At 43.4% G+C, this 17,578-nt stretch overlaps 1 protein-coding gene across 6 annotated transcripts in view; it reads left to right on the top strand.

Moving 5' to 3' along the window:
• ATE1 (arginyltransferase 1) overlaps positions 1–17,578 on the top strand; it is a 143,752-nt gene that overhangs the window by 97,985 nt on the left and 28,189 nt on the right. For 4 of the 6 annotated variants that reach the window (XM_033942062.1, XM_033942066.1, XM_033942061.1 and 1 more), the window contains 3 exons: positions 1,404–1,436; positions 7,179–7,360; positions 10,914–11,013. In XM_033942062.1, coding sequence (XP_033797953.1) covers positions 1,404–1,436; positions 7,179–7,360; positions 10,914–11,013 — 315 coding nt within the window. The remainder of the gene's footprint in view (positions 1–1,403; positions 1,437–7,178; positions 7,361–10,913; positions 11,014–17,578) is intronic. The other 2 variants (XM_033942065.1, XM_033942064.1) reach the window with 1 other exon arrangement.

Raw genomic sequence — 17,578 nt, 5'->3', positions numbered from 1 at the left:
GATACCCTCTTATCGCCGTGGGACCCTTTAGAAAAAAGATTTCCTCTTCCACTTTGATGTGACCCGTGATGTATTTGAATGTTTCTATCATGTCCCCCCCTTTCTCTGTGCTCCTCGAGAGAATATAAGCGCAGTCTGATCAGGCGTTCTTCATATGGGATGCCTTTAAATCCTGAGACCATCCTAGTGGCCATTCTCTGTATCGACTCCATTCTCTTCACATCCTTTTGATAATGTGGCCTCCAAAATTGGACACAGCCGGAACTGGCGGCTGGGCCTTAGCTTGTCACTGCTGCTGCTGTTGCAGCCACTTCGAAGGAGGCTGAGAGAATGCAGGAATATATTTCAGCGGGTACCTCCGGAGAGGAATTTTGTATTGTCGAGCCAGAGGGGTCTTTGGCTTAAGTCTCACCAGAGACGCGAAGGACCATTCGTGCTCCAAGAGGCGCTTAGTGGCCGCCTCGATGGAATCATCAAACAGCTCGTTACCCACGCAAGGGAGATTGGCCAAATGATCCTGGAGATTCGGATCCATGTCGACAATCTGGAGCCAAGCGAGGTGATGCATGGCGATTGCAAACGCTGTGACCCTCGAGAACAACTCGAAGGCTTCATAGGCTGCTTGAAACATATAGAGACAGAGTTGGGAGAGGGTCTCCTCAAGGAGATGAATCTCTTGCTGCTGAGACTCTGGGACATCCTCCTGGAACAAGTGGAGGGTTTCCACACAGAACCGGAGGTAGGACGTGAAGATAAAGTTATAGTTGAGGAAACGGTTCGCCATCATCGAATTTTGATAAAGACGGTGACCAAATTTGTCCATTGTATGGCCCTCCCTACCCGGAGGGACGGCAGCGTAAACCTTGGAGGGGTTGGCCTTCTTCGAGGAAGATTCAACCACCAAAGACTGGTGAGAGAGCTGAGAACTAAGTTAAGCTTTAGTTTAGAAGACTCAGAGAAAAAATTCCAGCACGGATTCCTACGGCAGATGGCTCACGGCCAGTGGGAGATGACCTGCATGTCTAGATTGACTCGCCTCTCTACTGGAAAAGATATTATCAAGGTAAGGACATCATCTCTTTTACTTGTTTAAAGTAGTTTACAATACAGTATATTCCTAATAATTAAAAGATTATATGAAATAATTCTACTGATTTGGAACTATGTTTCTCTTTGTTTTTAACTGGTGTTTTTCGAATGTAGACTGCTTAGATATTTTCAGCTCACTACTTCAGGAACTTCTCTGTGATATTCTCTGTTCAGTTCTGCTGGCTTTCTTGATGAAGGTCTCTGTCCCATTGCCCAGTGAGGTGCTCTAACGTGATTTGTTTGGTTTTGTTTTATCTTGTGCTGACCTTCATCATGGGAATATCTGGATTCGGTGACTGGTTCCTGTATTGCAGTTCACCAGGTTTCTCTGTGATTCCCCACTGGAGGTAAGAGTTGAAAGTCCGGCTTAATTCACTGCATCTCTTGATCTTCTTGTCTGGGACTGATAGATGCCAAGGGTAGATGGGCTCAGCAGATTTCCTGATATGGGTATCAGTGCTAGCAGATAACAGTCCTATACAGAGCAATCGGACAAGAAGGAACTGAGGTACCGTGAGCTGGTGTCAGGCGGGAAGGCACTCACGCAGGCAAAGTTTCTGAAAACTTAAAGTGCGGTCTACTACTGTTACTGTTTATCACTTACATAGCGCTGAGAGGCATACGCAGTATTGCTGCCCGATTCAGGAAACAAAATTTTCAATTCGATTCAGCCTATTGAATCGATGATTTGATTTTCCTGCCCAATTGGGTGTTTTTGTCAAACATCCTGGTGGGTTTATTTTATAGCCTCTTCACCCCCTTTGGCTTCTCCTAACCACACTGGCGCTGTGGTGTAAATAAAATAAAGAAACAAAAAGGACTTTTCCTCTCTCTGTTAAATCCTAGCTCACGTCCGCGATCTAACACCAACTCTGGCAGGATACACATTTCAAATCTGACATATTGTAATCACAAAACAGAAAAGAAAATTATTTTTTCTACCTTTTGTTGTCTGGTCATTATTCAAATCTTGTTGGTCCCAGGCTCTGGTTGTCTTCTGATAACTTGCTTGCCAGGGTCTCCTTCTTCCTTCTTTCTGCATGCTAACCATCCATCTTCCATCTCTGTCTTCCCCTTCCGTTTCCCTTCCCTCCCCCGGAGGTCTGGCATCTTTCCTTTTTTTTGTCTCCATCCCCGCAGCTGCAGTGATGGACCCCACCAGATCCACCATCTCTCCTTTTCTCAACTACCATTTCATCCAGCATCTCTCCCTCCTTCCCTACCACCCCAGGTTCTACCATCTCCCTTTCTCTTCCCAACTACCCTCCTATCCAGAATATCTATCTCCCCCATCCCTTGTGTCCAACTTCTCTCCCTTTCTGTTCCTTCCCTCCCTCAATCCCATTGTCCACCATCTCTCTCCCTCACCTCTGTTTTTAGACCCATTATTTCTTCCCTCCCCCAGTCTGACATATGCATGTCTCTTTAGACCCCCCTTCCCTCCCTCCCTCCCTCTGACACGCAACTTTGACACGCAACTCCTGATTGGTAAGGCCCGATTTAAGTGCAGGAAGAGGCGGTCGTAGCATACAGTGAGTGGTTTCCTTCACTCACCGGTTTTCCGGATGCTCTCTCCTGACTCTCCCGCTGCCCTCTCCAGTCTCCTCCATGAAAAACCGTATTCACAGTTTTTCAAGATTTGCGGGGGTTCCTGGAACGGAACCCCTGTGAATATTGGGGGAGTACTGTATTGCTAAGCTATCTAAGAATTAAAGAAAATATCTATTTAGATAATTATTTAAACTAATTTAAGATTTCAAAAATGATCTACTTTAGAAAATGAACCAATGAGGAACGTATAAGGCCATGAACAAAGTGAGCCTGGAGTTCTGTTCAGAGGTTCAAGAAAAAAACCTTTTAAGCTTTGGATATTTTGTCTATGTTCTTACTGAATAGTGAGATCTAGTGGCTTTCTTCAGGGCATGCTGTAAGGTCTTGATAAATAGTGGGTAGGGCAGTCCGTTGGTCACCAATTTAAATTTTGATGGGAAAGTCAGTTGGTCACAAATGTGGGGAAAAAAAGAGAACAACTTAGTGATTGAAATGTGTCCGTTTTGAGAATTGATATCTGCTGTCTATATTTTGCACTATATTTGTCTATTTACTGAGGTGACATTGCATATTTTAAAATCATCTGCCTTTGAAAAAAGCCCGACTATAAATGATAATTAGCATTTTCTCTATGTACAGTGTGCTTTGTGTTTTTTATTTTATTTTGTGGTTACCATTATGTATTATTAAGATTATATTTTGTGGATATGAAAAATGGATGGAAGAAATTGCATTACAATTAGTACTATTATTCTGGGGTCTGGGGCAGGGGTACGTGGTTGATATTTGTTAGACTTAGGGGGTATTTGGCTTGAAGAAGTTGAAAACCACTGATCTAGCCCAGTAACCTGTTTCCAGGCCAGAAGTACTTAGCAAGCAACCAATTTTAGTGATAGATCACAGTTTGTTACTAACAGATCTGTGATTTCATTTCTGAATTGTTTAGAATCATCCAGTTCAGGTGATTTGCTACTCTTTAGTTTGTCAGATTGCTTTGTTTTGTCTTCCAGATTCACTGTGATTTGCTTCAGTTCCTCTGAATCACCACCATCAAATTCTTTTCATTAAAAAGCAAAGAAATTATTTAGTTTTTCTACTATAGTCTAATAGAAACATAGAAACATAGAAAAAGCGGCAGAAAAGGGCTATAGCCCACCAGTCTGCCCATTCCAAGTATCCCCCCCTGAATTTACTCCCTTAAAGATCCCACGTGAGTATCCCATTTTTTCTTAAAATCCGTTACGCTGCTGGCCTTTATCACCTGGGGTGGGAGTCTATTCCAATGATCCACCACTCTTTCGGTGAAGAAGTACTTCCTGGGATCGCCATGAAACTTCCCTCCCCTGATTTTCAGCGGATGCCCTCTGGTGGTTGAGGGTCCCATGAGCCAGAAGATATCATCTTCTGACTCGATGCGTCCCGTGATGTACTTATACGTTTCAATCATATCTCCCCGTTCTCTTCTTTCCTCAAGTGAGTACAGCCGCAACTTCTTTAGTCTTTCTTCATACGTGAGATCCTTGAGCCCCATGACCATCCTAGTGGCCGTTCGCTGAACCGACTCGATCCTCAGCACGTCCTTTCGGTAGTGTGGGCTCCAAAACTGAACACAGTACTCTAAGTGAGGCCTCACCATGGCTCTGTACAACGGCATCATAACCTCAGGTCTCCTGCTGACGAAACCTCTACGGATACACCCCATCATTTGTCTTGCCCTGGAGGAAGCCTTCTCCACTTGATTGGCAACCTTCATATCCTCGCTAATGATTACTCCTAGATCGCGTTCCGCCGTAGTTCTAACCAAGGTCTCACCATTTAGTACATAAGTTCTCCGTGGGTTTCTCCTGCCCAAGTGCATTATCTTGCATTTTTTAGCATTGAAGCCTAGCTGCCAAGTTTTTGACCATTGTTCCAGCAGCAGTAGGTCGTGTGTCATATTATCAGGTGATAAGCCACTGCCTACTATGTTACAAAGTTTGGCATCGTCGGCGAACAGTGATACCTTCTTCTAAGTCCTTTCGTCATATCTCTTATGAATAAATTGAATAGGATCGGACCCAGGACCGATCCCTGCGGCACTCCACTGATCACGTCCGATGCTTTGGATGGGGTACCGTTTACCACCACCTTCTGAAGTCTACTGCTCAGCCAATCCCCAACCCATGTAGTTAGAATGTCTCCTAATCCCATTGATTTCAGCTTGTTCAGTAATCTTTGATGAGGGACGCTATCAAATGCTTTACTGAAGTCCAAGTATACTACGTCCAGTGACTCTCCGGTGTCCAGTTGTCTGGTAACCCAGTCAAAAAAGCTATTCAAGAGGGCCTGAGATAGGCACGTGGGATCTCTCGGAGAGAGAAAGAGAGAATGGTTACTGCGGATGGGCAGACTGGATGGGCCATTTGGCCTTTATCTGCCATCAAGTTTCTATGTTTCTATATTCAAGAGGGCCTGGGATAGGCACGTGGGATCTCTCAGAGAGAGAAAGAGAGAATGGTTACTGCGGATGGGCAGACTGGATGGGCCATTTGGCCTTTATCTGCCATCAGGTTTCTATATTCAAGAGGGCCTGGGATAGGCACGTGGGATCTCTCGGAGAGAGAAAGAGAGAATGCTTACGGCGGATGGGCAGACTGGATGGGCCATTTGGCCTTTATCTGCCATCAGGTTTCTATGTTTCTATATTCAAGAGGGCCTGGGATAGGCACGTGGGATCTCTCGGAGAGAGAAAGAGAGAATGGTTACTGCGGATGGGCAGACTGGATGGGCCATTTGGCCTTTATCTGCCATCAGGTTTCTATATTCAAGAGGGCCTGGGATAGGCACGTGGGATCTCTCGGAGAGAGAAAGAGAGAATGGTTACTGCGGATGGGCAGACTGGATGGGCCATTTAGCCTTTATCTGCCATCAGGTTTCTATATTCAAGAGGGCCTGGGATAGGCACGTGGGATCTCTCGGAGAGAGAAAGGTTACTGCGGATGGGCTTTTTTCTGTTTTCATCATTTGAATCTGCTTTCCATTTTCCAAAAGTTAGCCTTTTCCAGCATTCATTTGGTCTTATTCACTTTCTAATACATCTGGTCTTTGTTTCCAAGATAGCATTTTTAAACAACCTCCATGACTCATGTAAACTAAAACCTTTGTTACTGTTCCTTTTAAGGTTTTTTTTTCTTATTTCCTCCTCCATTTTTAAAATTAAAAAGGGTGGAGTGATTTCCTGAGATTGACAGGATATAGATCTTGTGAAATCAAAGATACAGTGCTAGTTTTCTTTGGTAACCCTCCAGTCATTATCACAAATGTGATCTGTTATGGCCTTTATTGCCAAGCAGCCCTGCCACCGTTACCCCGTAGATCAGGTCAGGACTAGACTGAAGTAGTTCCTTATCTTGTCGGTTTCAGGACCAAGTGTTCCATGAAACAGTCATTTATGACATTAAAACATTCTCTCTCTCCTGTGAGATATTTATCTAATCAACATTGGAGTAATGAAACAAAAAGGCGGCAGAATATTATGGTATCAAAAATACTTATACACCCACCCCAAATATTCTGTGTAGTGATCTTACGGGCAGCTATCTAAATCTAATTAAACATATTTAGGTTTAACCTCAGCACTAAACACTCAACCAGGAAATAATTTGCAAGCTGTGGCCTACAGTTCAGAACATAAGAATTGCCGCTGCTGGGTCAGACCAGTAGTCCATCCGCTCACGCGGCAGCCCCCAGGCCAAAGACCAGTGCTCTAAATGAGTCCAGCCTCACCTGCATATGTCCCAGTTTAGCAGGAACTTGTCCAGCTTAGTCTTGAAACCCTGGAGGGTGTTTTCCCCTACAACAGACTCCGGAAGAGCATCAGTAGATGCAAAGAAAGCTCCATTCAGGGAGTGTTAAATAACATGCAAGGAAAGTCCACAACCAGTAATAAGAGCACGAGGTCGAAACAGTTCATTCCTCCTCCTCCACATTAACATTCACAATAATGCAGATAAAATTCCACTTAGCTGCCACTTCAAACATATCCCAATTAAAAGGTGCAGTCAGACTCTCAAAATCCCAGCAAGGGCCACTTCTTTCACCAAAGTTGCGTCAGGAGGGTGTGAGGAATAATCACAAACAGCACACCAGATATGACACCCAAATTGAAATCGCCCAATCAAAACAGAGACATTCAATACATAATGTATTTGACTGTAAATAAAAATTCAATAGTGTCCCGTTTAAGTACCCCAAATTGTTCCCGCTGGCAAAGATGGCGTCAGATGCCACCACAGGGAGACATGGCCGGTGATCATGCGGAGTAGATTGTCAAAGAGAATGGTTGTATTCTATGCTCAATCATTCAGCTTTTGAATATCCCAGCTCTTGGCAACTCAAGGAATTAGGCTTGTGGACTGTGGATCCACCAAGTTTACTCTTCCTTGCACTTAATTCATTTCAGGCACAGCCAATTCTCTTAATGGGCATATTCTGGTCATGACTTGTCTGAACTGATCTGTTAAGAGCTCTTGTAATGTGCAGCATCTTTTTCTCCTCAGGCAGAAATGGCTCCTGGGGCTCCTGATTGTGGCTATGGCTCCTTTCATCAACAGTACTGGCTGGATGGAAAGCTAATTGCAGTAGGCGTGGTGGATATCCTGCCACGCTGTGTATCTTCTGTCTATCTCTACTATGACCCTGACTACTGCTTCCTATCCCTGGGAGTGTATTCAGCGTTAAGGTAAGGAAGGCACAGGCACTGTTTCAAAAGCCTGTTAATCTGTTGTTCCTCTATCTGGCTTGCATATACTCTCCATCTTAATACCTAAGCTCCAAACACTGTGCCTGTGTGTTGTATCTTGGGCTCAAATCAAAGTATATGTCTTCCAGAGTGACCTCCGTTAGCCCTGTGTCTCTGCTGCTCTTCCAGGGATGCTGAAAGGAGCCTGAATAGGTGACTTTTAACAACTGGAGAACCAACAAGTCTAAATCGAGACCAAGGACCAGAGCCCAGCCATCTCGCATTCCAACAGTCCAAGTAGACAACCCATATGCTTGGAATAAACCACCCGAGTTTGTTTGTTTAATTTTTTTGGGCCCATCTTCCCAAAGGAGCTCAGGGTTCTCAAGCATTGTCTGCCAAGCCCCTTCCTTTACCTTGTTTAAAAGCAGACTGAAAACCCACCTTTCTCATCTAGCCTTCAGTCCATAACCTTACTCCCCGCTGCCATCTTGTCTGTTTAGATTGTAAGCTCTTTCGAGCAGGGACTGTCTCCTTCATGACTCTGTACAGCGCTGTGTACATCTGGTGGTACTGTAGAAATAATTAATAGCAGTAGTAGTAACCCTCATGTACCCTTGTAAGTATTAAATAAAAGTGTGCCAAAGTTTCCTGGTAGGAGTTGGACCTGGCAGCAGTATCCATGAGCACACCACCATTATCATTGCAAGGAATTTTCTGGGCCATCCCCGCTCTCTTTTTCAATTGAACCAAACTAAACCCTGGAGAATGGATTTTCTCATATGAAGATGACATCCTTCTACTAATCCCCACAGACCTGAGCCCAACTAACCTCAATGGGCAACAAAACAACACCTTAAATTAAATACTGAAAAAATTAAACTACTATGATTTGGGCATCTTATCCCCACCTCCATTACACTGACAAACAGAGTCAGCCTTAGCATAGAGAAGTTTACCAGGGTCCTGGGAGTCACTTTAGACAACTTATTACATTCAAAAACTACCAAAAGTCCTGTGCTACTATCAAAAAGTTGAAAAGGATTAGACCCTATTTCTTCCGTTATCACTTCAGGATACTTGTACAATCAATACCACTATCAGTGCTGTAGTAATGCACTTCTCATAAACCGACCGATGAAGCAAAAGAAAAGACTGCAACTAATACAGTAACAAGACTCGTATTCTACAAATCGCACCAGTTCTGATCGAACTACATTGGCTTCCTCTTGATAAACGAATCAAATTCAAGATGCTACACGAAGAGTCCCCCTGTAAACTTCTCTAGATACACAGAATTACTAGGAAGACAAAACAAACAGCAAAATTCAAACCACATGATCTTATCCTTCCCATTACATTACATTAGTGACTTTTATTCCATCATTACCTTGCAGTTCAAGGCGGATTACATAAGAGGTAATCTGGACAATTCAGGAATAAAATATAAGAGCCAACATAACTCCTTTAGCTATCAAGTTGCAAAAACATGGAACACACTACCAGCAGAGATCCGTGGTACCTCCACATACACCCTGTTCCGTAAATCCCTAAAGACAAGGTTATTTTAAAAATCCTGGCCAGGAGCATAGTCCGACCAAATTCTTTTTTTTTTTTTAAAGTTTTTATTCATTTTCATAATACAACAAGTGTATCATATAAAGTTATACGATCTCATAAAATACACACTTGATTTTCCTTCATGTATCACTGTGGTGGGGCAGAAGAAACTACAGGGATTCAAAGAAGGTTTGGATAAATTCCTGAAGGAAAAGGGGATCGAGGGATACGGATAGAAGTAAGGATAGGTTTTTTAGGGCAGGGAACACTGGACAGGTTATGGACCTGATGGGCCGCCGTGGACCTCTGGTCTGATCCTGGTGGAGGCAACTTCTTATGTTCTTATATCATTCTATAGTCATGTACTATAATATCTGAAAAAGTATGTAATACATAATATGTATAACAATTATTATTAAAGTTGAAAACCCACCCATCCCCTCCCTCCCATTATAAAATTGCATACAAATACAACCAAAATATTAATAAATTCTGATCACATTCTCAGGAACATGATATAAATACATCACGCACCAAACCCATTATACCAGCATTAACTGCAATTATCATCACAAAGTAAGCTGTTGAAGCCAAGTTGATTGCTATTTCAGTGTTCATGTTGCTCGGAAAACCTATCCACTGTTGTAACCCATGTGGAGGATTTAGAGGGTTATAAGCCCACAATAACCTAACATCTCCTTTTGGAACCATCAAGTATAAGGATAAGAAGTGGAGGCTGTGACTGTACTAAGGGCAAGGTAGGGTATGAGTATCTCCATGAGTGGATCTCATATTAGCTTGATGGAACGCCAAGACAATCAAGTGCTTCAGCGAAAGAAAGAAAGACAATGAGCCAGAGGCTGGATATTGCTGGGAGACTGATCTGATTCCTTCCTGAAAAATCTTTTCCATTCTTGGCTGTTGAGAGAACAAGGCAACATAGCAAGAATATTTAGCACCTGGTGATATGAAAGAGGACCGCATGGTGGATTTGTGTTGGAGTTTGAAGCCTCTTTGAGTTCCATCTTAGGGGAGACCTTGAGAAATCTACTAGAGAATGACTGTGTGAATGAAGATAATCTGATTTGCTGTGTGGTTTGGAATTTCTAATTAACAGGGTTTATGCTAACTTATTCCCTGCAGTTATTACCCCTGATGCAGCCTGTGGGCGAAACGTGGCCACGTGTGGTGCTTGTTATTAATAAATCAAATTACAGTCCAACCTTGGTTTGCGAGCATAATTAGTTCCAGAAGCATGCTTGTAATCCAAAGTGCTGGTAGATCAAAGCAAATTTCTCCATAGGACATAATGGAAACTGAGACGATTCAATCCACAACCCAAAATACTGTAGTATTTAATCAGCAAGCACACTGCATGAAAGCTGCATAATATAGCTTCACAATACTAATTGGAATTGGAGGAAGAAACAAACTCTAATGCAGCACACTACGCCTGCTCCGTGCAGTGAAGATGAAGTTTGGCAACAGCCAGCCACCGTAGACAACCAGCTGGAGTTTACTGGTGGAAGCACGTGTGGCTGGTCCGGTTCTGTCATGGTATCATTGGCTCCCCGGTGCTGCTGCTCCTGTCTCAGTAGCTGTCACTGCTTCCGGGGCTGGGCTCTGCTGCGCTGCACTGCAGCCCACCGCCGTTGCTTCAAGATGTAAGAAGCCAGCATGGTGTTGCTATGTGGAGCAGAAGTGGTAAACCCTCAGGCCTCGCTTCAGCTCCGAGCACGTCGCCAAGATCATGGGGCAGCAGGGTTGGAAAATCAACTTAAGCTGCGGGTAAATTGTGCGTGATGCGCTCAGCGATGCCTGTATATTGTGTGTACTTGAGTGCTCGTCTTGCAAAACACTCGCAAACCGAGGTTTGACTGTCTGATCAGCTTTTTGGTTTGTTGTGATCATTCATCTCTTCCCTCTGTCCTCATCTGTGAATGTAACTGTGGTTTTGCCACTACATTCTGAGCTTGTGTTTTTTGTCTTGCAGGGAGATCGCTTTCACCCGCCAGCTCCATGAGCAAGCACCGGATCTCTCCTTTTACTACATGGGCTTCTACATCCATTCCTGTCCCAAGATGAGATACAAGGTAATGCAGTAGGCCACAATAGTCTCACAACGGGGTGATTTCATCTGATAGATCCTGATGTGGAGGCCGCCCAGTAGAATGTTCATTTGGCAGCACATGTGCGGGTGCTTTCCTGCCCGATGTGTAAGCACAATCTTCAGTTTTCCGTGGTGCAGAGAAGTCGCATATGGTGTGGAGTTTTTTTCTTCTTTTTTAAAAAAAATTTTATTTTACCCTTATCGTGTCTAGTACTCTTTCTTGTTTTTAAGTTCTCTTTAATTCTGTGGCTCTAGAGACCCTAATAGGCTTGAGATCTGGCCGGGTAACATAGACCTCTTTTGGGAGCGAATGACTTTTTCCTCCCCCTACCGTTGTGCTATTTGATTTTGCATTGGTTATTTTTCCCTTCATGTCCTAGAAAGTTCCCATTGGCTTCATGCGCCATTCCTGGTGTAATAGGTTCATCTCTGGGTCCGATTCCTGGCATATCAACTGTTTGGAACTAGACTGTGACTGTCATTTCTATATGTTTTGCTTCCCTATGTTGAAAAAAGATTCAGAAAGCAACAGAAATCCAATGAAAAATTTTTGGTGCCATCGATGTTGGCATTAGAAGATTGGCTGCGGTGGCTACCTCAGACACTGGAAACACTCCAACACTGAGGAGGGTCGCCCCCTGCCTTGAAGTTGGGTGCTCTGATAGCCCCTGGTATTGCTCTGCATCAGACCTGACACTGAGGGAGGTGTGGCGATTTGATGTCCCTCATCATTACCTAGGAATCAAGAGTCTGATGATGATCCAAACCAAAAAAGTATTGACCTTGGTCCCTTTTCAAGTAGGGTACTGGGAGCTCGGAGGCATTGGCTTTGCTTGTACCTGAGAAGCATCAGCATTGCAAGAGGAATGCTTCCACTCTGTGGTGGTGCTGATGCTGCAGTTGCCATTCAGCTGGGATCCTATTTTTCAGTTCAACACTTGACTGTCTCCACACTGACTGGCCCAGCCTTTGTTGATGCCTGTCTTTGATGTTTGGTTCTGGGCCATACTCGGAGGAAGTTGTTGATAGACTTGCTGCAGCAGCTAAGTGCTAAGGCATCAAGGGCACTTATGCTAGTCACAGTACATCTCCAGCCCTTCTTAGAGCCCTAGACTCTGCCTGTGAAGAGGTCACTAAACTAAACTAAACCTTAAATTTGTATACCACATCATCTCCATAAAGATAGAGTTCAGCGCGGTTTACAGGTAAATTCAATAGGACATAATAAGAAATTAGAGATTATGAAGAAGGATAGCTTTTACCTCAATGGACATTGGGATCAGGGCCATCCTATACAGTGACTTACTCGATAACAAGGGAGGAAGCTTCTCCAGAGTCAGGTGGCAGATACATAGCTTGATCTTCTTTGAGGTCTGGATGATCCTTCAATTGACAAAGGCAGGCATAGACTGACTTCTCTCAGGGAGAGTACTTTGCTTAGTCTGAGGTGGGATCGTTCATGGGACTCTGAGGAAGAGCCAGAATACTTCTCTGAGAAAAGGTCTTATGGTATACATTCAGATCCTAACCTCCATAGGAGAGAAAGAAGTTTCTACCTGAGGTGTTCTCCTTTACTGTTTTTTTTTCAAGAAGATGACCGCCATCACTTTTAAATTGGAGACCGCGGATAAGCCTAAGGCCTAAGTTGTTGACCATCTTGGACTATGACTCTCCACCTAAGGAAGTAGTCACGTATTTCTCCATATTGTCGAGCAGGTTGTATCCAAGAAGAAGGATTCCATATACAAAATCCAGAAGGATTCCAGATTTGAGAAGACCCAGTTGCCCTACCTTTCCAGGGTGGTTTAATCCACTCTGAGAATTAGAAGTTTCAGGACTCATGCCTTGGCTCACCCAGGCAGAGAGTTCAGACCAGGGGTACCCAAAGTCCCTCCTTGAGGGCCGAATCCAGTCGGGTTTTCAGGATTTCCCCAATGAATATCCATTAGATCTATGTGCATGCACTGCTTTCAATGCATATTCATTGGGGAAATGCTGAAAACCCGATTGGATTGCGGCCCTCAAGGAGGGACTTTGAGATCCCTCAGAGGGAGACTGTGCAGGAGAGTAAACCTTTAATGAGTTATGCTATATGCAGTCTTATATACCACCAAATCATCGCAAAACAGAGTTCTAGGCGGGTTACAGGTAGTTCTTACGTTACATAGAGCTTGATGTACTGTACACCAATGTTTTTTCAATGTTTGGGATCTTGCCAGGTACTTGTGCTCTACATTGACCAATGTTGGAGGCAGGATACTGGAGTTGACGGGCTTTTGATCTGTCCCAGTTTGGTAACATTTATGTTCTTAAGTCAGTATATAGTTTCAGATTGATTGATTGGTTTCCTAGGCCTTGCTATTGTAAGTCCCTGTTGTCCTGGCATTATTTTTTTTGTGAGCCTGGTAGCTAGGGATTCCCAGTAGTGAGAATATTATGGCCTTCTTGTTCTCAAAGAAAGTGTAGCTGCTTACCTGTAGCAGGTGTTCACTGAGTACAGAAGGCCAAGTATCTCACGTACCCTCCTTCCTCCCCTTGAAGTTGGCTTTTCCAGCTATGTTGTTATAGTGCTGGTCCCACACTTGCACCCGCGTGCGTGTGATGGGATGCTGCCAAAGGGTTCTTAAAGGAACAGTGCATTGAGCAGTGTCCACACCAGGCTCCGTTGGATGATGTCACCTAGTTGTGAGAATACATGGCCTGCCGTCCACTACAGGTAAGTAACTGGACTATCCAGCCTTTGCATAAAACAAGCACGTCCAATTTTGGTGACGGGACTAAAGCGCGCCAGACCATCGCAGGCGGACAAAGGAGCTCAGACAAATGTGCACAAGATGTCAGCGCGCCGGATTAAAAGTTAAATTTAAAGCGCTCTGCGGGTGTGTGCAGGGGGAACCCCCTCACTTTACTTAGAAATGGTGGCGCTGCCGTTGGGGGTGGAAACCCCCCACCACACTTAGAGAGGAAACTGTCATTTTTCCCTAAAACAGGGAAAAATGACACTTTCCTCTGTAATGCCCGAACCCCCAGCGGCAGCACCAACACACACACCCCCTCGGAGCACTTTAAATTTGACTTTTAATCTGGCGCGCTGACGTCTTGCACGCATTTGTCTGACTCCTTTGTCTTTGCGTGATCGTCCCGCGTACTTTCATCTATGTTCCCCAATTTCTGTTGACCCTACGGTTTGCTAGCATGTGTGAAGCAAGCTGTTCCTGCTGCACGAAATGGGGTTTAAAAGATCCCTAGATAAAAGTAATGAGAGCGAAGAAATTAGTGGTACCTGTCTGAATGTTTGAAGTCTTCAGGGACAGGGAAAACCCTTTCTGAACCTATTAGTAAGGGTTGGGAGCTGCCAGAGAGAATAGCAGAGTAATTTCCTCTTCATCTTTCCCTCCACTGGAGTTCCTTTCCACCCTAAATCTTGTTAACCGTGTCGAGCTCTGCGAATGTTGAGATGATGCGGTATACAAACCTAAGGTTTAGTTTAGTTAATAAATGGAGAATTAAAAGCCATCACCAGTTTCCATTTTAAAACTAACCTTCTCCATCCAGGGTTGGCAGAAGAAGAGAGGGGGGGGTTAGGGGTGTTCTCAGTCCTTTTACTTCTCTGGCAATGATGGTGGCAGCAAGACCCTGTATTTCTCAACCACAGGGGAGGAAGCAGGATGCAGCGTTACTGATTGCCAGGGGGGTGGACAACACCTGCAATATGTCCATCTATAAGGAAAGGTTATGGGTATTATAAGTAGCTGGCTTCCTGCTCTAAGGATTTTCATGTTCCCAGGTTTTCAAGGCTGTCAGCTGCCTTCTGTTGCTTTGACTTGGTGGGCTCACAAGGAATGGCACGGGGATTGAACACACAACCTCAGGATGCTGAGGCAGGGCTTTTAACCACTAGTCCACTCCGTGTCTTGTAAGTGCTTCATAGGACTTGCAGAAAATAGGACAAGGAGGACTCGGTAACTGAGAGAGCAAATGATCTTCTTTGCTAGTTAATATTTCCCTTTTGCTCCGCTTTAAATGAGCCATGGAGACATCAGTACAAGCAAACTCCATGTCCACTTCCTGCCGTTTGCAAACATAACTGGATTCAGATGTTAGACCCTCTGTCTCCACCTCACGGAGCTGGTATACCACAGTCAAAAGCTGAGCAGCTCAAGTTACCCCTAAAACACTCCGACGTCTGATAAAACCCCTTTGTTTATGCAAGGAAATAAAGGAGCAGAGACTGCTGCCACCTTCATGGATAGAATTTGCAAGAATTTTGGCTTTTGTTAGCTCAACTCAGTCTAATAAAACCCTTGGAGATGTTTGTTTTCATAATACAGGAGGTTTTTAAGAATACATAGGCCACTATAATTCACTTTTAATCAGAGATCAACCAGAGTTGTCGAGAATATTAGAATACAAATGAAAGGTGACATCTGATAAAAGGATAAATTGTGTGTTTTACCTTTCCCCCTCTGCATGTAAGATGATGCCTCTGCTCCCTCCTCCTCCCTTCTCCATGTGCAGTGCTGCTGCTGCTATCCCCTCCCCTTTCTCCATGCACAGTGCTGCTCTCCCCTCCCCATGTGCAGTGCTGCTGCTGCTATCCCCTCCCCCTTTCTCCATGCACAGTGCTGCTCTCCCCTCCCCCTTCTCCATGCGCAGTGCTGCTGCTGCTCTCCCCTCCCCCTTTCTCCATGTGCAGTGCTGCTCTCCCCTCCCCCTCCATGTGCAGTGCTGCTTCTGCTCTCTCCTCCCCCTTCTCCATGCGCAGTGCTGCTGCTGCTTTCCCCTCCCCCTTTCTCCATGGGCAGTGCTGCTCTCCCCTCCCCCTTTCTCCATGCGCAGTGCTGCTTCTGCTCTCCTCTCCCCCTTCTCTTTGCGCAATGTTGCTGCTACTCCTTACTCCCCACTCTAGATGAGTAGATGAGTCAGCAAGCAAGTTGTTAGTTAAATGGTTGTAGTAGCAAGCAAGAGGGTAGATTGGAAGGACGTTAGCATGAATTTGAAATGGATGAAGTCAGCAAGCATGCAGGATTTAAGCCAAAGACGTTCAGCAGCTCGGGCACAGGAGTGCAGGTAACGGATTTGGGGGGTCAACCCAGGCTAGGGTTTGCACAAAACATTTACATCCACAATTTCAAACACAAACATTATAAAATTCAGTAAACAAATAAGTCAATCTTTTCCACAAAATTTCCTTAATACAGATTCCTTAATTCATATTAACATTTTGGAAATCAATTTGGCCCCAAATCAATAGGATGTTAGAAAATCCTGTAGCCTTGACATACGATACAATTCTATTTGGTACTGCAATGAGATCTCAAAGTCAAATTTCATCAAATAACAACAAACTTTTATTTATAATGACTGGAATAGCAGTACAACAAATTACACACAATTGGAAAAATTGTGACAGATTGAACTATAATTTTTGGTGGAACTCAGTTTGCCATATATATAAAATGGAACATACATTTGCAACACAAAAAGGATATATGGATAAATTCAAAAAGATTTGGGGACCATTAACAAAATATTGTAATAATTGAATTTCATTTTCCCATAATAAGAAAATAGTTAAAGAAGAAAGGGAGGGAGGGGATATGGGAGGGGGGTTTATACTCTTTATTATTTAGGGAATTTTTCTAAGTACCTTCCTTACTTATAATTTAATGTATATTTTCTGTAACCGCTTAGAACCTAACGGATGTAGCGGTATATAAGAAATAAATTACATTACATTATAAATTATAAATAAAATATTATTAATAGATGGTATTCTTACATGAAAACAATGTAATAAAGGGAAGGGAAAAAGGTTAATAATTTAAAAAATAATTGATAAAATCATTACAATATATATGTTGTATAACTTTATAAGAAAAATAATTACAGTTATATGATATATAAAATCATAAGAAATATAAGATAAGAAATGTTATGTATAAAATACATTATAGAAATATCAAGTGTATTATTAAGATAATTGTATGAAAATTTATGACACTTGTTGTTAAATGAAAAAAAATCAATAAAAAAAAACTTAAACAGATTGCTTAAATCTAAAACAAATAATAACCACAGAGTTACATTACATTACATTAGTGACTTCTATTCCGCCCGTACCTTGCAGTTAGTTCTAGGCGGATTACAAAAGAAGCTAACTGGAACATATCCAGGAAAGTTACAATTATGGATTTAGGATTACAAAAGATAAATGGACATTTCCAGGAGAATTTCAATTTAGGGAGCTGTTTATATGGTTGACACTTTGAAGAGAAAAATTGCAAGAGTAGAAGAGACTTTGAGGGGGAATTTACAAGGGGGGGAATGACAAGGGGAAGCGTTAAGATATCTGGATAAATCTTTTGAATAGAAGGGTTTTGATTTCTTTTCGAAAAGATTTGAAGTCGCTCGTTGATGTCAGCAAGTTGGAGATAGAGTGGTCTAGTTTCGCTGCTTGCGTCGCTAGTAGGTGGTCAAACATCTTCTTGCGCTGAGTGCCTTTGAATGGGGGGTAGGTAAATGGGGTCTGAGTTCTCCTTTGTCTA

Source organism: Geotrypetes seraphini, chromosome 4 (genome assembly GCF_902459505.1).
Source record: "Geotrypetes seraphini chromosome 4, aGeoSer1.1, whole genome shotgun sequence".
NCBI lineage: Eukaryota > Metazoa > Chordata > Amphibia > Gymnophiona > Dermophiidae > Geotrypetes > Geotrypetes seraphini.
This window is presented reverse-complemented; position numbering and strand designations above follow the sequence as displayed.